The sequence below is a fragment of the Gavialis gangeticus genome, unplaced genomic scaffold (genome assembly GCF_001723915.1).
Source record: "Gavialis gangeticus isolate Ggan-Ray unplaced genomic scaffold, GavGan_comp1, whole genome shotgun sequence".
In the NCBI taxonomy this organism is placed as follows: domain Eukaryota; kingdom Metazoa; phylum Chordata; order Crocodylia; family Gavialidae; genus Gavialis; species Gavialis gangeticus.
The window spans coordinates 23,988,141-24,007,981 of NW_017729014.1; the positions used below are offsets into that span (position 1 = coordinate 23,988,141).

General features: G+C 60.3%; 3 protein-coding genes and 1 long non-coding RNA gene across 4 annotated transcripts in view; all 4 read left to right on the forward strand.

Moving 5' to 3' along the window:
• LOC109293883 overlaps nt 1–8,841 on the forward strand; it is an 18,444-nt gene extending 9,603 nt beyond the window's left edge. Inside the window, exons 2-3 of the long non-coding RNA XR_002096418.1 lie at nt 4,588–4,591; nt 8,544–8,841. This is a non-coding gene — a long non-coding RNA (uncharacterized LOC109293883). The remainder of the gene's footprint in view (nt 1–4,587; nt 4,592–8,543) is intronic.
• On the forward strand, nt 4,639–8,841 carry C1QA (complement C1q A chain). Its single transcript, XM_019512037.1, has 3 exons — nt 4,639–5,255; nt 5,865–6,034; nt 6,276–8,841. The coding sequence occupies exons 1-3, from the start codon at nt 4,840–4,842 to the stop codon at nt 6,842–6,844; spliced, it is 1,155 nt and encodes a 384-aa protein (XP_019367582.1). The 5' UTR covers nt 4,639–4,839; the 3' UTR covers nt 6,845–8,841.
• Nucleotides 8,842–10,559: 1,718 nt separating this feature from the next.
• On the forward strand, nt 10,560–13,367 carry C1QC (complement C1q C chain). The gene is made up of 3 exons (XM_019512038.1): nt 10,560–10,672; nt 11,645–11,832; nt 12,257–13,367. Exons 2-3 carry the CDS (start codon nt 11,652–11,654, stop codon nt 12,811–12,813), a joined length of 738 nt encoding a protein of 245 aa, XP_019367583.1. The 5' UTR covers nt 10,560–10,672; nt 11,645–11,651; the 3' UTR covers nt 12,814–13,367.
• Nucleotides 13,368–15,296: 1,929 nt separating this feature from the next.
• Nucleotides 15,297–19,533, forward strand: C1QB (complement C1q B chain). Its single transcript, XM_019512039.1, has 3 exons — nt 15,297–15,421; nt 16,799–16,971; nt 17,632–19,533. Exons 2-3 carry the CDS (start codon nt 16,812–16,814, stop codon nt 18,201–18,203), a joined length of 732 nt encoding a protein of 243 aa, XP_019367584.1. The 5' UTR covers nt 15,297–15,421; nt 16,799–16,811; the 3' UTR covers nt 18,204–19,533.
• Nucleotides 19,534–19,841: the final 308 nt, after the last annotated feature.

Consider the following 19,841-nt stretch of genomic DNA (forward strand, 5'->3'; position numbering starts at 1 on the left):
CAGGAGCCAGGAAACCCCAAGCAAACAGGCACCCAGAGGTTGGCCGTGGCAGACCCCAGCCCCAGCAGGGAGGAAATGGAGAGCAGGAGCCCCCAGCAGCCAGCCAGGAGCCCTTGTCCCTGCACTGCGCAGGGCTCGTTAGCTGGTGACTCGCTGCAGCTGCGGCTGCTCAGGGCCCTGGCCCAGGCCGGCGCCCTAATCAGGGTCCCTGCCTGCACCTGGGAACAGGCCCAGGGCGCCCCGCGTCCTGCAGGGACTGTGGGGCTCGGTCCTAGCCAGGGTGTCTAGCTAGCCTCTCTCGCAGCGGTGCTAGTAAAGAAACCAGCCCCGCAGCACGGTGCCCCTCTTTGAGAGAAAATCGAAGGTTTCCCTGCTGTCGTGTCCTGCAGGAAAGCAGAGACTGCCCTGGCCCAGGGAACCCGCGTGGATCAGGACAGCTTCCCGACCCCGGCTAGGCTGGCGGGACAGTGCCACGTCTTCTACGGTGGAAGGGACCGGGAGAGCTCGGCTGGGTTTGGCCCTTTGTGGGAAGGGGCCGGCTGGCAGCAGGAGAGGAAAGGGCAGAAGACAGCGCTTCCTTCTCCCCTCTCTCCTTTTCTAATCCTGTCCTGTTTTCTCTGGAGAAGCCTCCCTTGGCAGGTTGGAGCAGTCCTTGGGGGTGGGGGGCAGTTAGGGTTAGGGTTCAGGGGTGAGATGGGAAAGGTAAAGGGGTGTTCAGTGCAATCCCTGGTCTTCCTGCAACAGTGCCCCTGATAAAAAGGGATCTGGCCACCACGAGCCAGGCCGTGTCCATTCGTACAGATGTGCAAAGCAGAGCGTGATGCTGTGGGTAAGAAGATCACCCTTCCTGCCCATCCACATGTGACTGATTTCTCCCCAAACGCCCTTGCAGCTGCAGCTGGAGAGGCAATGCTTGTTGCAACAAAACCCACACCCAACAGCGTCCTGGGCTGCACGTAGCAAAGCCCAGGGGGTCTCGGGCAGGCTGTAGGCTCCCGGCAGCCTGTCCCAGCCGGCTTCCCTCTCTCTGTGACCATCTCTCCTGCCACGGCTTGAGGCTTCCCCGGCTCTTCGGGGGACTGTCGTCACCAGCCGGGCTGCCAGTCCCACAGCCTGCTTTCCCAGTGAGGACACAGGGCAGCATAGGGTAGAGGGGCTTCTGTAGGATTTTACGCAGAGCACTTTCAAAGACATATTTTTGGCAAACGAGAAGGTGAACTTCCCCTGCTCTAGCCCCAGCATCACAGCTGGGAAGCTGCTAGAGAGCGCAGGTCTCGGACACCCCACGGTGCGGGGGTGCAGGGGCTTGCACAGCCCCGCGTGGGCTAGCATGGAGGGGAGAAAAGGCCCTGGGTCTCCACGAGCTGCCTCGGGGGGAAGGAGGGGGCACGCGAGGCACAGATCCGCGGAAACAAAGATGACAGGCTGCGAGGAACAGCCGCATGAAAGGCACGGGAGTGACGTGCGGCAAAGTGGACTCCGGGTAAAGAGAAGGGAAGATAAAGAGATGGGAATCAAAGGCTATAAAACACAGTGAGAGGAGGGAGGGGGGAGAAATCACATCCAGCTCCTCCAAAAGCTGAGGAGTGGAGAGATGAAAGAAGGGGAAGAGCATTTGAAGGAGAAAGGGGGGAGCAGGGGGAGAGAGACACGGAGGGAGGGAGCTGGTTTAGGGGCCGGGGATTAATGGGGAGGCTTTGGGGTGCTGCCATCCTGCCCGGGCCGAGCGCGCTATAACGGGCGGCGTGGGGCAGGGAGAAAGCTCACCTCTGGCTTGCTCCAGGGCTGAACGAGGCCCGGGGCAAGGAAGAGGCTCCCCGGATGCAGGTTGCCCCAGCCATGCGGCCCAGGACCCCAGCAACGCTGTGCCCTGTGGGCATGTGCCCATCTGCTTGCCACCCCGTCCCTAGCACCACTTTGACCAGGTTTGCAAGGAAGGAACAGGGGGTGACCCGATGCTTTGCCCGGTGGAGGACACCCTCTCCCTGCTGCCTGCGGCGTGTGCCCCTCTGCATGGGGGCACGATCTGTCCCCTGGGTGCTAACCCTGAGCTAGGCTTTTCTAGCCCAGGTACTTTGGGGCAGGAGGTCCTTTATTGGGGTGCCGTGGGGAAGAGGATTGCAGCAGGGCTCTGGCATCCCCCAGTAGCTGAACTCTGCCCTCGCTGGGGTCAAAACAACTGGGCCAGAATCACCCGGAGGGGGACTTTTCTGTGCTTGGTGACTGAAGAAGACCCCTCGTCTCCCCTCTCTGCGCCAAAGCCTGCAGTGTCCTGTTCCTAGTCTCTCGCCTCTCCTGCCCTGTCCTGCCACTCAGGTCTCAGCAAAGAGGAGCCTACAGAAATCTTCCTGCACTTGACACGTTTCCAATGACAAAAGGAAGTGGAGGAGCTCATTACCCTAGCGGACCCCCCATCAGGACCCTTGCCCCGCATGCCCTCTCCTTTTCATCTCCTGCCCATCCCTCTCTTCAGAGTCAAATGCTGCCGGCCCCCGAGGTGAGCGGCGCGGAGAACGGGTTTGCTAGCGACACACTTGAGCAGACAGCCTGCCAACCTGACCTCCTCTCCGCGCCCGCCGTGCCCCCCAGGCCCTGCTCCGCAGACACGATTTCCTCGCCCCGCACCACTTCACCTTGTGCTACAGCTCTGTCACACGCTAACTCCAAACAGCTTGCCGGCGTCCTGCGGCTGCTGTGTGTTCATGCGTCACACAGCTCCATCTCGCCTTTGCATCAAAGGCAGCCCCGCCAGATTGCCTTGCTTTTGACATTTCCTGGCTATTGTTTCACAAGCCAAGGAGCGCTGTTTCCCCAGCCGCTGGCCTGCACGTCAGAGGGTCTCCAGAGACTCCCGCGCGAGCCCCCTCCTGCAGCAAGCACCGTCTCGCAGCAGCAATGGTCTTGGCAGTACCCCAGTCCCTTCCCAGTCCTGTCCAGTTAGTAGCTATTAGCGGGGCAGGAGGCAAGGACACTGACTGCTCCCATCCATAGCCATAGCCATAGCCAGCCTTATTCGATACCAGGGGGTTGGGCAGATGGTGGGTAGGTAGACAGACAGACAGACAGACAGACAGACAGACAGACAGACAGATAGATAGATAGATGGAGCCCCTGCTTTACCTGTGGCGGGTTAGGATGTTATGTCAGCATCCTGTTTTATGTCTCGTGCTTGTGTCAGGGTTGAATGGGTGGTTTTACTGAGAGGTTAGATCATGGATTTGTATAGGGTGATTTGAACAGGGCTGATCCTATTCCTCAGGCAGGGGGTTGGACTAGTGAGCTATGGGGGTCCCTTGGGTCCCTCCATAGGTCCCTTCCAGCCCTACTTCTCCATGAGTCCATGACAGGTAGCTCGCTAGCTAGCTGGATGGATGGATGCACAGACAGGCAGACAGATGTGCGGATGGACAGGCGGACGGACGTGCAGCTAGCTAGCTAGCTAGAGAATGAACTCCGGTAGGCCCTGCGCTCCTCTTGTGCGGGGGCGATGGGGACGGTGGTTGTGAGGGAGCCCCTGGATGAGGCGGCAGGGCAGGGCGGGCGTCTCAGCCGGACTCCCACGTTCGGCGGTTCCCAGTTTCGTGGCTGAGGCAACACTGCCACCTCGTGGGTTTCCATTTCCCACCGGCTGCCTCCCGTGTCCACTGCGCCCTGCGCGGCGCGGCCTGAAGGACAGGAGACGAGACAACACCGTTTATTTCTACACCATGTCCTCTACCCCCGACCTGGGGCCTCCCCAGCCCGGCAAAAGAAAGGACCGATTCTGGAAGGGCGAGAGCAGGAGAGCGGCTGGGAGATCTTGGGGGCTAGGCTGCATTTAATCGATAACGTTTTCACCCCATAGGAAATAAATCCTCCCTGGTGGCACGGAGGCAGCGAACGCCCTCCGCTCGGGGGAGTGACTCGTCTGATGGCAGAGCCATGGCCTGTCTCCATCACAGCTCCACACCCTATTTCTAGTCCCTGACACCGGAGACCGCCTCTGGCCTCCACTGCTGGCAGCTCCTCCGGACAGTCTGGGCCACAGCTGCTACCTGCAGGTCCCTGCCCGGGGCACTCTGCTCCCAATCTGCCTGTCCCGCTGCCCTCGTGCCGTGCTCTTGGCCACACTTCCCCCAGAAGATTTCTCTGCCGCCACCTCCAAGGGAGTCTGCGTGTCTGCAAAGGGGTCTCGCTGCTGGCTGCAATTCAGGGTGGCTGCCCACGCAGGTCTGGAGGGGCCCTGGGGCCTGACGGTGGGACACAATCCTCCTTCCCTCCCGCACGTCCCCACCAGGTCCCTTTAATGCCTCGTACCACAGGGGTCGGCCGTGGGGAAGCCTGGCAGCCCTCCCCGACCATGGGACTGTCCTGCAGGCCAGAAATCCTGCAGAGACCCCCTAATTAACACCTCCTCCATCGCTCCTGCCTCTTCCCTTCATTCGCCTTAGTGACTGCAGTCTTCTCGGGACCAGTCTGGTACATTGGTCATTCCCTGTACACCCGACGGGCATTTGACCACAATTTGTCCCGTATGAAATGAGCAGAGAACGTTAGGCTGAGAAAGCAGCTGCTGGGCAGCAGCTTTGAAACGGTGGTTGTTAATAGGAAGGTAATTGCACCCCCTTCTCCTCCTGGGACTCAGGGAAGTGAGCTGCAACCCCTCCAAGGAGACGCGGCACTTCAGAGACCTGGACCAAGAGCAACACGGCGGCTTCTGCCAGGTCGGTGCTGTCAGGAGCAGGTGGCAACAGTCTCACCCCACAACGTGTCGCATCGGACAGCCGGGAAGGTGAACGTGTGCGTGGCTGGCGAGATGATCAAAAGGCGCGTGCAAACTGCTGGCAGCTCCATACTTCTATGGCCATGGAGAAAAGGACAGCCATGCAGCTCTCGCGGTCACCGGAGATGCTCCCAGAACAGGCAGGGCTAGGCAGAGGAGTTGAGAAGGACAAGGATCCAGGCACGGAGCTGGGCCGGGGCTTTGTGCCGGGGGGGCACTGCCGGGAGACTCTGCCTGCATCTGCTGCGGCTCGGAGGCTAACTTTAGGGCTTTTGCTGACCACGCTGTTCCAGCAGCTTTGTGCAAAGCAGGGAAAAGCCCCAAAAGGGGAAATGAGCAGGGAAGTGAAACCCAGCAGCTTCTGCCCTGGACCTGCAAGAGCCCCCAGCGGATCTCCCCCTCCCCACTCTCCTCTTCCTTCCTCCTCTCCGGGGAAGGCTGAGAGCCAGCAGAGCCACCTGCCTGGAAAGCTCCAGCCGCTGCTTCGGGAGAGGTAAGTCGGTCTCTGCCTCCAGCCCACGCTGTCCCCAGGCCAGGACTCCCCATGCCCCAGGCTGCCGGCCTCCTTTTACCCTAGGGCTCTGCAACAGGGCTGCCGACACCGCTCCCCGCCAATGTGCAGCTTCTCCTTGCAATCCCTGCTCTGCACTGTCTCTGTGGACTGGGGAAAGCCGCTTCTGCCCCAGTCTGGCCCCCATTTTCTCTCCTCGAGCCCAAACACAGCTCTGAGAGCAATACGGTGCAGGGCACGTCCAGCTCAGATCGGTCCTGTGCACCGGAGGCAAAGATCCTGCTCAGGTCCGGATGGGGCCGGAGGGGTACGAGTTGGGTCTGAGCACGTGTGTGTGTGTGTGTGCGCACATGTGTCTGTATGCCGTTGTCTGCATAGTTTCATAGTTTCATAGAAACTATGCAGACAACTATGTCGCTGTGCGTGCATTTACAACCCCAGCTTTGTCTGTCCACATGCATCTGGTTGTCCGGCCTCAGGGGTCCTTGCTCCCCCATGCTCTGCCATCTCCATGGGGCCGTTGGTGTCCGTGGCTGGAAGCGACAGGGTCCCAACCCTACACCTTGCCCTGTGGGGCTCTTGTTCTTGCAGAGGCAAAATGGGTGGCAGCTTCTGGCTGGTGGCCGGCGCCCTGGCCACGATCCTGGGCACTGTCCTTCCTCAGGAGAACATGTGCCGAGCGCCAGATGGCAAAGACGGCTACCCAGGAGTCCCTGGCCTGGACGGGAGGCCAGGCCAGAAAGGTGACATTGGAGCCCCAGGTAAGACGTGAGCTGGAGCTGACGGGGCTGGGAGCACAGGTCGCCCCTGGGACTTTGTTGCTGCCCTGAGCGGAGGATAGCCTGGCCTGGCCAGCACACCACCGGTGGGGGAGCTGGGGGCAATGGACCAGGATGGCTCGGAGGGGCAGGGGCAGGGGCATGAGCTGGGAAGGGCTTGTGGAGTGGTGTGTGGCACTTAGGCCAAGGCTGGGTCATCATCCACCTGCTCTTTGTCTTCCAGGGCTGCCAGGAAGAAGGACCGGGATCAAGGGAGCCAAAGGGGATGCTGGGGAACCTGGGCTGCCTGGAAACCCAGGGAGCCAGGGCTACCGAGGCCTGAACGGCCCCCCTGGACTTGCAGGCGAGCCAGGGCAGCCGGGCACCAAGGGCAAGGTGGGCAATATCCGGGACCAGAGACGCCCAGCCTTCTCCGCCTCCAGGAAGAGCCCGCCATCCCATGGGAACACCGTGGTCTTCGACAACGTCATCACCGACCAGGATCGCAACTACAACGCACAGACAGGGCGCTTCACCTGCACCACCCCGGGCTACTACTACTTCACCTTCCAGGTGATCTCCAACGGGAACCTGTGTCTCAGCCTGGTCAAGGGTGGCACCAAGGTGGTCAGCTTCTGTGACAACAACAGCCGCGGCCTGCTACAGGTGAACTCGGGGGGCAGCGTGCTCAGCCTGGTGGCGCAGGACCAGGTCTGGATTGAGAGCGACCCGCACAACGGGAACCGGGTGTTCGACAGCGCCGAGGCCGACAGTGTCTTTAGCGGCTTCATGGTGTTCCCGCAGAGGGAGTGATGGACTGCCCCCACACTGCTACCTAGCCCCCACCCACGCAGCTTCATCAAGCCCCCTGCAATAGCAAAGAAACCCAGGTCTTAGCAAGAAACTGCAGCTTAGTGCCCTGGCCTGAGGGCACCACGCACGTGCGTATTTGTGGGAGAGAGGAACGTGCAAGGAGAGGGACAGGGGAGTCTGGACAGACGCCTGCTGCCCCCCCTTGGTTGGGGGTCACCGTATAACTTAGCAGCCGAATGCGGGGCTGTGCGAAGCGTGGCCAAAGCCGTGCCCGCCCGCCTGGCAGCAGAGCTCAGTGCCCGGGCACACCGCATGGGGTGGGAGGATGCAAGGTGCCTGCTGGGTGGGGATGCTGATGGGGACAGGCTGAGCTCCCAAGGGCCTGTTTGGCAATACTGTGCTGCTACAATAGGTTGCTAAAGCACCCAGCTGGGAGGGGCAAGAGGCCAGGTCCTGCTCCACTGACGTCAAAGGACCCCGGCTTTGGTCCTACGTGCTTGCCATGCCTGGCAGATTCAGAGCCGTGCCATCGCATGCGATGGGATGGCTCGGGTGCGAGTCAGAAAGCCTCCCATGCTTAGCACTGCCCCGTTGCGGTCCTTAAAGATTTTTCTTTCTAATTGGCAAGAACCAGGGGCCACGGCATGGGGCAATGGGCAGCTAATGCTTTAAGCCACATGGATCAGCATCCCAGCCGTAAGGGCCACGCGGGGCCCTTGAAGGACCAGCGAGCTGGTCAGCTGGCTCCGTTGCTCATCCCCGTGTCAGGACTCAGCCCCGGGCTCCAGCAGACAGACTTGGCAGGTGTCTTGCACTTGACCCAAGTTTTGTTCCCAAGTCTACCATGGCAAATCTAGAGTCACCCCATTGACACCAGTGGATTTACTCCAGATTTATACTGGCGGTGAGGGAGGAGACTTTTCCCTTAACCCCTCATTGACCACAGAGGTACATACGTGACAGCGCAGGATGCAGCTATGCCACTACCCCCGGGCTGTTGTCGGGGCTTTCTGCCAATGTGTAGTAGCCATGAGACGGGCTCCACATACGTGGCAATAATCCTGCACCTGCTGCAGCAGACAGCAGCCAGGATAGGACCTCACGTACTACAGCACCTGTCTCCTTTGGTACCACCGTGCCTACCCTACCCATCTCTCTCACACACTCACGCACCTTAGTGCACAGAGCCCTGGGATGGAGCAAGAGCCCATTTCATCCCCTGTCCCGACCTGGGTTAGAAGTGCTGAGCAGGTGAGACCCCCAAATGTGCTGCCCAGAGCTTCATCACGGGAACGACTCATCTCCCAGCTGCTGCTTCACAGCCACGGGTCTGAGTGCATATCTCCATGGGTGGCTCCGGGGAAAGCGCTGTCCCTAATGTGGACGTGGTTGGCTAAGGAAGCCGTGCCAGGGGGTACGGGGCAGTGACAGACACGGGCTATCTTTGCTGGGAGGCCGGGTGCTCCGGGCTCAGGGGCTTGCAATCCCAGCTAGCAGCCTGGGAAGCAGCATCTAATCCTCCCGCCAGCACCCCTGCATCTCCACATGTGGCATGCAGTGCTGATGGGCACGTGCCAGCTGCAGGACAGCAGCAGCAAGGGCCTTGCTAGGGGTCAGTGGCACACAAAACCCCTGGCAGCTGTCCTGCATCTCCCCCATGGAAAGAGGGCTTTCACGTAGTACCGCACGCTGTGTCCAGGCCTCATCCCCTTCCCTGGAGACAGCATGTTCCTCCGTAACAGTGCAGGGATGCTTGGCTCTCCCAGGTGTGAGAGCGACCCGCATCCTCCCCGTGCTCTGAGACACAGTGCCAAACAGGATCAGCTGTCACCAGTGCCATCGTCCAGCCTTTATTCTCTGGAAGGGACTTGCTGGAGAGGCTGACTCCCGCTGTATGAAGCCTTGCAGACGAGGAGCTGGCTCCAGCCGCTCCTGCCTTTCACACCCTTCCAATGAACACAGACAAATAAATGTCCCCTTGCTGGCTTGCTTTTCCATCCAGTGTCTTGGCTCTTCTGTCCTATTCACACATCTGCGTGGCACCGTCAGTGTCCCGGGCACATTCCCAAAACCATTTCCATGTCATCCCATCTGCGTCTTGAATAGCAGCGGCCTAGAGAGCAAAGGGAGGGAGGCCTCCGGGCTCGAGCTTGCCAGTCTTTGCAGACACTGCCCAGCCTCAGCCCCCATCCCAATATTGTCAAATGAGTTCATGCTCAGAGTGCACCGTCCCGGAGGAGGTCCCAGGAGCCAGTGCTTGGAGGGAGGTTTCTCCCCAGGGCCGTGTAAGGGACACCTGGGCCGGGTCTGCCCTTCACAGCCCCCAGGCCCAAAGCAGGCAGCAGACAGATGTGCAGCTGCAGGATGGGGACTTGGGGATGGGAAAGGGCGAGACTGCCTGTTACACCGCACACAGCAGAGTCCCTGCTCCTCCCCATGGGCTGCAGCACGGAGACAGGGCAAGAAGGCAGGTGGGCCGGGTGCAAGAGTCTCCTGGAGGAAACCCTCTTCTCCTTCGCGACTGGGACAAAGCCATCAGCTAGCACAACGGGGCACTGATCCAGATTGGGTCCTGCCTCAGCATGCATGGACCTGGCTCCCTTCTGCTCCAGAGCCTTTGCTCCCCCTTGTCCCAGCGACTCTCTTTCCCGGAGATAGCACCTGGATCTGTGCAGCCCCGGCTCCAGGCTGGCAGGTGGGGAGCAGGATCCGCGTGCACAGGGCAACTTCTCTAAGAGGATAACCCATGCCAGGCTGCAAAGAGGGAAAAGGGTGCAGCCTGCCACTCCCTGCAAGGGGGCTGCAAAGAGGATGGAGCTGGGCTGGTCTCAGTGGGGGCAGGTGACAGGACAAGGAGCAATGGGCTCAAGTTGCAGCAAGGGAGGTTTAGGTTGGATATTAGGAAAAACTCTCTCACTAAATAAAACACTGGAACAGGCTCCCCGGAGAGGTGGGGGAGTCTCCATCCTTGCTGGTCTTGAAGACCCGGGTAGACAAAGCCTTGGCTGGGACGATGTAGTTGGGGCTGGTCCTGCTTGGAGCAGAGGGTTGGACTAGATGCGATCTCCTGAGCTCCCTTCCGCCCTCATTTTCTGATTGTCTGAATAACACTGGAGCCGAGCCCTTGACCACGGGCCCCCTGTAGCTCGGCCCCACGGACATCCGGCCGCAGGCAGAGCTGGGCCAGGGCAGAGGGCACTCAATCCCGGACCCTCGCGGGGCAGCAGGGCTGAGCAGGGGGTTGCTGGGAAGCCACATATCTACCTCGTTTGATACCTGGGAGTACCTGGCCTCAAGCCCCTGGTTATTTGCCTGGGGTCCCTGCCAGGCAGGTGGCTTGCTCCCTCCAAGGCGGGCTGGGCTGCAGATGGCCAGAGTGGCAATGAAAGGCACGAGGCCGGGGGAGCATAATGCCCACTGAGAGCCCCCCACCTCACCCCTGCAGTGGGCTGGGTGGCCGCAGTGGTCCCGGGTTTCCAAGCAGTGCTGTTGGGACATCACCTCCCGGCAGTCTGTAGGGTTGTGTCCTCTCGCAGCTGCCTCCAGGGCCCCCGTTTTTGCCCTGCCCGGTGCTCTGTGCAGGGGGGAGGGCTGAGAAGGGCCCAGCCCCAAGGAAAGTGCTTGCTCCGAAGAAACAGGCAGGCAAGGGGGAAGTAAAACCTGGCCGGGGACCCAGCGAGTGGCTGCTCCTCCCCGCGGGCCCGCTCCTGGCTGCAGCTGGCCACCAACTTCCTCCTTGCAGCAGCAGAGCCTCGCACGGCACGGCACGGCACGCTGACCAGCAGCCCGCGGCACGCCGAGCTCCCTGCACAGGGCCGGACCGCACAGGTAAGAGGCGGCTCCAGCCGGGGTATTCCCTGCATTCCCTCTGGCTCCTTATATGAGGGGCATTGCCTTGACCGCAGGCCTCGAGCGTGGCTGTGGATGGCTGCTTTTGGCTGGTCTTCAGCAGGACGATGCCTGGAGTGGCCAGTGCTCCGGTCCCAGGCTCTGGGCAAAGGTCTTGCTCCACCTCAGGCTTTCTGTGTGTGGCTCAGCCCAAGTGCGTGGGGTGGCAAGCCCCCTGCGGAGGCTACTGGGGGGCAAGGGGCTGGCTGGTGGCCCTCTACACACAGATAGGGGCACAGGAGACAGCAGGGCTGCTTCCACAGGGCCGTGCAAGACCAGGATGGTGTCCTGGACCGATGCTTGTTATGCCCCTGGCATTAAGAGGAGTCTCCGACCACTGCGTTGGTACCAGGAGGACCAGCTCTGTGACCCCAAGGTCAATGCCGCTGGCGGCCTCAGCTCTACTGCCACCGCATAGCTTCCACGGGACCAGACCCGCTGCCCCCAGAGTCCTGGCAGGGCTTTGTGGGGTGCAGCCCAGCACAGCACAGCACAGCGGGGCAAGGGTGCTCTGGCCAGGGAAGGCTCAGGCCTAGGGCCTGGGACCGGCCTCCATCGTTTCAGTGCATCCAAACCAATTCCAACCAGGAACACGCGGAAGTGGAGGAGCCCCAGGCAGGCCCCGGATCCCGGTGTGCACGACCCGGCCCACCGCAATCACTGCACCCCTCTCCGCAGGCAGACCGGCCCCTCCGGCCTCTTCCACGTTGCCTGCCGGCAGTTGTGTGCCCGGGGAGTTGAAGTGACAGGAGGGAAGGGGCTGCAGAGATAGGCAAGAGCACTTCCCAAGGGTGGCCCTTCTCTGGCTGACAGCAGGGTGCCTTGGCGGTGCATCTCCCAGCCACGTCCCCAGCCTGCCTGTGCCTCCACTGTCCTGCACCCCAGCACCCGTCTTCTTTCCACTCTCTACAGGAGCAATATGGGTAAGGGTCTCTGGGACGCCCTGGGCCTGGGCTTGGCCCTTCTCCTCCTGGCTCCGGAGATGGCAGTGGAAGCGGAGGCTCCCCACAACTGCTACGGGACCCCTGGGCTGCCCGGCAATCCCGGCATGCCAGGCAAGGATGGCAGAGATGGACAGAAAGGAGCCAAAGGGGAGCCGGGTAAGTGCCCTGTGGCAAAACTCACCTGGGAGCACCTGGGAGAGCCTCAGAAGCTGTTTGAGGCCCACCGATCTCAGCAGGTGAGGTCTGTATCCCTCTGGTCAGACACTCAGAGGGACAAAGCCCAGGACCAGGGGAGGGGGCAATCCTACCATCCAGGGCTCCCATGCACGGGGCAGGCACGGTAGGAGTAGTGCCAGTAACTCCATGCCAGGTCCTTCCTGGAGCAGCCCAGCAGCAGTGCCCGGGCGCTGGACCTGAGCTGGGCGGGTTATCTGCCCTTTGCAGACCCAGGAGCAGTAGGGAGCTGCCCCAGGCAATGGGGGATGAGGCTGCACACATCCTGTCCCAGTGCACGGAGCAGACAGGACCTTTCCTCTGGTCCTGCTGCTTGGTCCTAACTGAGTCCTCTGAACCCCCACAGGCATCCCAGCCATTTCCAGGACCCAGGGGCCCAAGGGGCTGAAAGGAGAGCCTGGCATTCCTGGCCTGCCTGGGAAGACTGGTCCCGTGGGCCCCTCTGGCATCCCAGGAGACCCCGGGGAACCGGGCTTGGACGGAGAGCCTGGCGATCCTGGCAGCTACCGGCAGAGGCACCAGGCGGCATTCTCCGTGACCCGGCAAACACCCCAGCACCCGGCCAAGAACACCCCCGTGGTCTTCAACCACGTCATCACCAACATCAACAATGACTACAACACCGCCACCGGCAAGTTCACCTGCCGCGTGCCAGGCCTCTACTACTTCACCTTCCATGCCTCCCAGACTGCCAACCTCTGCGTCATCCTGTACAAGAACAGGGAGAAGGTGGCCAGCTTCTGCGACCACATCTCCAACAGCAAGCAAGTCAGCTCCGGAGGCATCCTCCTGAAAATGGAGGCTGGGCACCAAACGTGGCTGGCCGTCAACGACTACAACGGCATGGTGGGCATTGGTGGCTCTGACAGCATCTTCTCTGGCTTCCTGCTCTTTCCAGACTAGGTGGCCTGGACAAGCCCGGGCAGATGCTGGCGGACTGCAAACATGCCAGCCTCCTTGCCTTGCAATGCACCCCTTGGCTCGCACCCTGCCTCGCGCTGTCTTGGAAGTGGACCCAGGTCTCTGCTCAGGGCCCGCAGGCTGCAGGTTTCTACCCAGGGCCTGGCAGCCTCTGGGAAGGGCTCAGAGCCCTGCATCCACCCAGAACAATCCTGCCCAAATGCAGAAACAAGCCAAGGCCCTGGGGTTGGAGCATGTGTAGCTCGAGGGCCGTCAGGTGTGACACATGGGGCGAGTCTCTGGCCCTGCCTAGCAAGAGGCCAGCCCATAAAAGCTCCATTGCTACTGCTAAACCCAGCCACGCCTAATTACTACTGTGCTCTTTGCATTCATTAACCCCCCTTCTTTCAAGTGCTGAAGCCACCTCTGGGGTCTCTCCACTTAACCGAGAGGGTCATGGACTATGACCACACGCGGCCTGGGGGGAACTGGAGAGGAAACTTTTTCCCGTGGTTCATCTGTGCAAGCGCTGAATAAATCCTTTTCTGCACCGGGCAGGTGCTATCTTGTGTTTGTCTGAGCCCAGCGTGTGTGTGTGCACGTACACACGTTACATGTGCATATGCATGTTTGTGCACATGTGGTGGCACCAGTGTCCACAGCCGCTGGACACCTGTGGTTGAAGGGGTGGGTGGGCACCACTGGGGGAGACCGCCTTGTTTCAAAGCCAAAAACAGTGCAGCTGAGGGTGGGCAGGACAGTGGTGCAGCCTGTAACAGGCCAGTTCCTCGGCTGGGAGCCAAGTCTGGAAATCCAAGAAAAAAAAGCCATGTTTGGGGTCAAACCAAACCCATTTCTTTGCCCTGAATTTTTGGCAAATCAAAACCTATTTGTTTCGGGTGGAAGAAAACTTTCGCTCAACCTAAAGCGAATTGTTTCACGTTCAGGATTATATATATATTTTTTTTTAAATAAAAATACAGAGCTGGATTCTCAAGGGGCGGGAGGCCGAGGGCACGTGACCAAGTGGATCCAGGACAACTCTGGCTGTCCTGATTTAGAAACAAGTAGTGAACACAGGCCAACGTGATGTATCTCCAGTTGTTTGGGGGCAGATTTACCTTCTGGAGGACTCAGTGCTCTCCAGGATGAGCTGCTCTCAGCCTCTTCTACTGATGCTGTTTCGTCTGGTATAAAATAATCATTAGTTGAGAGAGCAGAGCCCAGATGTCACACTGGCCAGGCACGTGCCCTCACTCTGTATCTGGCCCACAAAATCTCTCACCGTTCGGTATTAAGTGGAACAGCTTCGGAGAGAGAGATGCCTCCCTTCGGGCACTGCATGGGGGCAACTGAGCTCAAATCCCTGCTGCAACAGAGGCACCTGGTCCTCATGCAGGTACAAAGCATCCCTACCCAGCCGCAGGACGAAGGATGCTGCTCCCTTGTTTCTTCACCTGGAGCCATTTCCCAAACTGGACCCAAACTGGCAGTCCTAGGGGAGCCAACACTGCATTTTTCAGCCATTTGCCAAAAGAAAATAACATTCCCCCAGATCTATACATCTGCTTAACTTTAGACAAGCCCGGCTCACGCCATCTCTGCCCTACTGCACACGGCGAGAGGCCGGGAGGGAGGATGAGCGAACACAGAGCCGGAGGGGGGACGTTCACCGACATCCCTGGGCTGCTTCCCTGCACCCACTGCTGGTCTCGCGGCCTCTCCCAGCCCAAAGACCCTGAGCGCGGCGGAGGGTGCTCACTCAGCGCTGCGTGTGACAAGGTAGGCATGGCTCCTACTGGAAAAAGGAGCTGGTGGCTGTCTCAGCCAGCAAGAAGAGTAAGTAACAGCAGCCCCAGGCCCTGAGCCGGCTTCTTAATTTTCCCCCCAGACATGAGAAAGTGCAGGCAGTGTTTTAGGAAGTGAAACAGCCAGTCCCACCAGCCTGCCGCCTTGGTCCGGCGTGCAGCCGTGGCTGAACACGGACTGGCTGCGACATCACGGGACCGACCTGTGAAGGACCGACCCGCCAGTCCCTGGCGGCTGATGCCACAGCAGCTCTGCCCTTACTGTTTTGTCAGATTTGGGCTCTTTTATCCATGCAACAGAAGGATAAATCTGGATTTAACCCTGGGGCTTCTTGCTGCAGAACAGCCTGGTCCCTTGTCTGAGGGCTCCTTGTCACCCTAACAGCATCTGAACATGTGTGCCGTGGTGGGGAAGGATGGGCGGTGGGCAGCATTGTCCTGGCCAGTGCCACAAGCTGGCGGCACGCAGAGGGGACAACCCAGCGCATCTCCTGGCCATGCGTTGCTCCGGGCAGGGGCCCAAACCCATGCACAAAGGATGCCAAGCAGCTGCGTGAGCACGAGGTGCTCTGCTGAGCCTGCAGAAAGCGCTTGTGGCCTGCCGGGAATGACAGGGGAAGCGAAAGTGTTTGTGCAGGGGGGACAGGAGCTAAAGATAAAAAAAAGGGATGTGACCAGGCCCTGTCCCAATGCTCAGGCCTTCCCACTTGCAGCAAACTTCCTCTTTCCCCCCTCCCCATTTCCAAGCAGGAGGGTGACGCCTCCCGTGCCCGGTTCCCCGTCAGTGCTGCAGACGCCGCAAGGTAAGTGCCGGACCCCTCACACCATGCTCCAAGAGCCAAGAGAAAGCCGCGTGCTTGGAAGCAGCAAGGCTACGCGGAGCCATCTCCCCACGGGGCTGCACGGGGTGCCAGAACCCGGTGTCCCCAAAAGGGCCCCACAACTGGCCTTCACTTCAGCCTCGAAGGCACACGCTGTGCCCAGTGGGTCCTGCCTGGCACTGGGCAGGGTGGTCCTCAATGTGGTGGGTGTCTGATCGGGTGCGAGGACACTGCCCTGCCAAGGGCCGGCCTTTTTGAGGGGCAGCCTGTCGTGCCGCAGTGTTTTGGGGTCCGGCGGGCACCGGGATCTTGTGCAGTAGGAACAGGAGATACCTATTGCGTCCCATCGGTGAGTCCGGTCACACATGGGAGGGAGGTGATGGAGCTGGGGGGGCACAAAGGTAGATTTGGGTTGCATAGTAGGGAAGTGTAAAGCCCTGGAACAGCCGGGCTGGAAGAAATGTGCGAGTCACAGCACCGGAGGTTTTTGAGCCGGAGACGGTTTGCACGCCCTGAATCCTGCCTCCGAGCAGGGAGCGGGTGAGCTGACTTCTGTGATTTCCAAAGTGGAGGGAGCTCACGGGGCTCAGGGAGGCCGAGCGGGAGAGACAGCAGAGCCGAGCTGTGCATCAGCTACGTGCCCTGATGACAAGGGTCATTAGACGGTGGCTACTCCCCGGGGCAGCCCCTGGGCCCAGGGAGCGAGAGGGGCTTGCCTTTTCTGTTCACAAGGGCTGAATTCTGCTTCCAGTTACTCAGAGCAGTTCCTGTACAGCCGCTGTAGTTGCTGAAGGTGTAAATCTGAGAAGGAGCTGGCGCTAAAGGTCGCGGGTGCCCGAGCTCTCCTCTGCCCGGCAGCCCAGGTCGTCACTGGAGCCCAGGGCAGCGGGAGCCACGAGCGGCACTGGTCTGAGCCGTGCCGGGGAGAGCAGCGCTGGGCTTTCCCCTAGTGCTCTCCGCTCTGCAGAGCAAACGTGGCACAAGAAGAGGGCTCTGCTGCCTCATCTCCTCTCTCCCTGGCACCCGGGCTGCAGAACAGCTCTGTCTGTCTGCCTAAACATCACTGGGGCCCGAGTTCGGAAACCCCCGACTTGCCGAGCGAGTGTTTGAGTCCTCTCCTGCATACAGGGAACACCTCCCTCTGCAGCAGGGGGGATTGCCCCCCGCCTCCCCTCCCAGAGCACATCCTCCCCTGGCACTGCCCCTCCTCTCATCCCTGGATTTCCTCGTGGCACCGCGCGCACAACTGCCAGGGCAGACAGATCGCACAGGACAGAGCTGTCCTCAAGCACTTGGATCAGCAAATTTTACGGCCTTCCTACAGTCCCTGTAACTCTGCTGTGTCCTTTTGCCTTCCAGCACCGTGGCCAACATGCGGGCGGTGTGGGTGATGCTCATCTGCCTGGCTGCAACACCGGGGGCCAGTGCCAGTACGTGCAAGGGCTTTGCGGCAATCCCAGGACTCCCCGGTGTGCCGGGACGGCCCGGCTCCAATGGCAGAGATGGCGAGAATGGCCATAAGGGAGAGAGAGGTAAGACACAAGCCGGGAACTTGTTGGCTGTATTGCAACCTCTTGCAAGGGCAGCTTTGGTGTGAAGTACAAGGCCAGGCATTCGCCCCCCTGGACAGGCCCTGCTGCTGGGGCTGCGGTTTCCTCCCGGACATCCAGGGCATTAGCAGCTCCCAGCCTGGATGCTCTTTGGTTAGCAGGCAGCTTGCACCCTTCCAGTAAAGGACCTGGCCCATCATAGGGACAAGGAATGGCACCCCCAGCTCAGCTCTGGGGAGATCGCCAAGAGGTGGGGATGAGAGGCAGGGAAGTGGGGAGTCTGAGAAGAGCTGCCTGATGGAGGGGAATGGATGCAGGTCACCGGACACAGGGGATGCAAAGGGCTAAGGGCAAGAAGAGCAGCTACATAACCGTGGCAGACAGGGTGAACGTGGGAGGACCAGGGGGTGTCCGTGGCATGCATGCTGGGGTTGCAGGAGTGGCCACACTAGTGGCCAGTTTAAGGGGAAATGCTGATGTAAATGGGGCCAAGAGTGCCTGGCCCCATCCCCTCCTAGCAGGTGGCTGTGGATCATGACAGGGCCTTGGGGGTCGTCTCACTCCTTGGCAGGTAAAGGGTGATATGAAGCTACCAGCTATCGTGGGTCTTCTACTCACGGCTCCTGTTTCCTCGCTCCCCAGGTCCGCCTGGCCAGACGGAGGATCAAGCGGAGCTGGGGGAGAAAGGAGACCCAGGACTCCCGGGCTTCCCCGGGAAGGTCGGCCCCAAGGGCCCTGCTGGTTCTAGGGGTGCTCCAGGCCCCAGAGGTGCCCCTGGACCCAAGGGTGAATCCGGGGACTACAAGACGTCCCTCAAATCGGCCTTCTCAGCCGCCAGGACCATTAACATGCTCCCCCGCCGGGACCAGCCCATCCGCTTTGACCGCATCATCACCAATGAGAACGGCCACTACGAGAACAGGTACGGCCGCTTCACCTGCAAGATCCCGGGGCTCTACTACTTCACCTACCACGCCACGTCCAGGGGCAACCTCTGCATCAACATCAAGAAGGGCAAAGGGACCCGGGGGGACAAGGTGGTGACCTTCTGCGACTACGTGCACAACACCTACCAGGTCACCACGGGCGGCGTGGTGCTGAAGGTAAAGGCAGATGAGTCCATCTGGCTGGAGCCCACCGAGAAAAACTCCCTGGTGGGAATCGAAGGGGCTGACAGCATCTTTTCGGGGTTCCTGCTCTTCCCTGACAACTAGCAGCCCCGGGAGGATCAGTCACGGGCTCCCCATGGCATACGCATCAGCCAAACTATCTGCTCTGCAGCCTGCTAAGCCCCTGCCAGGCACCGCGCGGGCTGGAGATGCAGGCTGTGCTCTGAGCTGCGCGGGGGGCTCCGTTTGCCAGGCCATCGCACCAGGCTCTGCATCGTGTTGTGTTGTGTGCCCGTCTCACTGCTTGGACTTGCTCCTGGCTCAGCTCCTGCTTCAGCAAGCAGCTTCACAACAGAGATTGTGGAAACCACTGCCCAGGCCCAGCCCCATGAGAGCTATTGCAGAGTCTCAGTGCAATGCCCGCGACTCCCGAGGTGGTTCATCCTCTCAGCCCATCTCGAGGGGACCGGTGGGCACTGTACAGTGGAGTGCATCATTTGTTGGGGTGGGGTGGGGTGGCCCGCTTGGCTGTGCCAGCTGCTTTTTCCACTATAGCACCTTGCTGATGCTTGCATGCTTGCAGCCACGGCGGTGTGCTTCCAGTCGGACTCCCCTGAGCTCCTGCCTGGCACGGTGCTTCAAAGCAAGCCCTCTGCATAATGCTGACCTTTGCAGTGCAGAAATGCCACTTTCCTTGACCAAGGTCAAGGCATCTCTGGCCTGGAGCCAGCCTGGGCAGTGCTGCGAGAGGCTCCTGTCTCCAGTGCAGAGAAGGATTCTCCGCCCCTGTCCTCAGCCTGCAGCTTTCATATGGCTTCTTCTTGCTCCTGGCGGATGCTACCCTTTCAAATAAGCAAAACCAGTAACAGCAAAGAGTCCCAGAAGGTCTAGCCAGGTGGGAGTCCTTCTGGCAATGGGGATTACCCATCATGAATGCCATTGTGCAAGTCACGGGGCAGTAAGAAAAGACCACACCATCAGAGCCCGTGGTGGACATTTAGAGGCCCCTCCACCCCTTGCCTCTCTGGAGGTAGCGAGACCTGGCTGTGATGTACTCGGGCCTTCGCGCTGCAGGGCAGTGATGTGAACAGGTGTAAGGCACAGTCCCCAGGAGGGACCAACCCCGGGAACAACATGGGACCGGGACTCAGAAAGATCTCAATTTTGCTCATCAGCTGAACCTGAAGATGCTGAATGAAGCGGGCCTGACACCGTGCAGCCCCCCTGCCACAGCCAGCAGGAGGGAGGAAGTCTCCGGCTCTGCCACATCCCTGAGGACACAAGTAGGCCCCGGCCAGCACGGTGCTGGGTCCCTGCCATCTTCCTGCAGCTGGTGCTGCTGTCCCAGGGGGTTGGGCATGCTAACGTGGGTCTCATTCTTTGCCAGGGCCCCTGCTGAGCAAAGCTAGTCAATAAATGCAATGTTTGCTATTGATTTTGTTCTGTTTTAGCGAGCAGGTTGCCTGACAGTGTGTCGGCTGTGATCTGTGGGCACCCATGGGGAGGGGAAGTCCTGGACAGCCTCTAGCACCTGGCTTAGTAAACAGGGATGCGATTGCACCCGCAGGGTGACTGCCCATCTTCTCAAGCAACAGACCTGGCCTCTGCCTCCCTTTCAACTCCTCTTCACCCCTTTGGGTCCTTGGCTGGGGTCTGCAACCTTGGGAGACGGCAGGGAGCTTGAGATGTGCTCCTACCCTGCTGAGATGGACCCGGGCAGCCCCGGCACCTACTCTTTCTTGG

What these genes read in the sequence shown, in the direction of transcription:
- C1QA (XM_019512037.1), top strand. Translation starts at nt 4,840, where the DNA reads ATGGCCATGGAGAAAAGGACAGCCATGCAGCTCTCGCGGTCACCGGAG. An exon ending in CAGCCGCTGCTTCGGGAGAG is followed by an intron (nt 5,256 to 5,864) that starts GTAAGTCGGTCT and finishes TTGTTCTTGCAG; the next exon opens with AGGCAAAATGGGTGGCAGCT. An exon ending in AGGTGACATTGGAGCCCCAG is followed by an intron (nt 6,035 to 6,275) that starts GTAAGACGTGAG and finishes TTTGTCTTCCAG; the next exon opens with GGCTGCCAGGAAGAAGGACC.
- C1QC (XM_019512038.1), top strand. Translation starts at nt 11,652, where the DNA reads ATGGGTAAGGGTCTCTGGGACGCCCTGGGCCTGGGCTTGGCCCTTCTC. An exon ending in AGGAGCCAAAGGGGAGCCGG is followed by an intron (nt 11,833 to 12,256) that starts GTAAGTGCCCTG and finishes GAACCCCCACAG; the next exon opens with GCATCCCAGCCATTTCCAGG.
- C1QB (XM_019512039.1), top strand. Translation starts at nt 16,812, where the DNA reads ATGCGGGCGGTGTGGGTGATGCTCATCTGCCTGGCTGCAACACCGGGG. An exon ending in TGGCCATAAGGGAGAGAGAG is followed by an intron (nt 16,972 to 17,631) that starts GTAAGACACAAG and finishes CTCGCTCCCCAG; the next exon opens with GTCCGCCTGGCCAGACGGAG.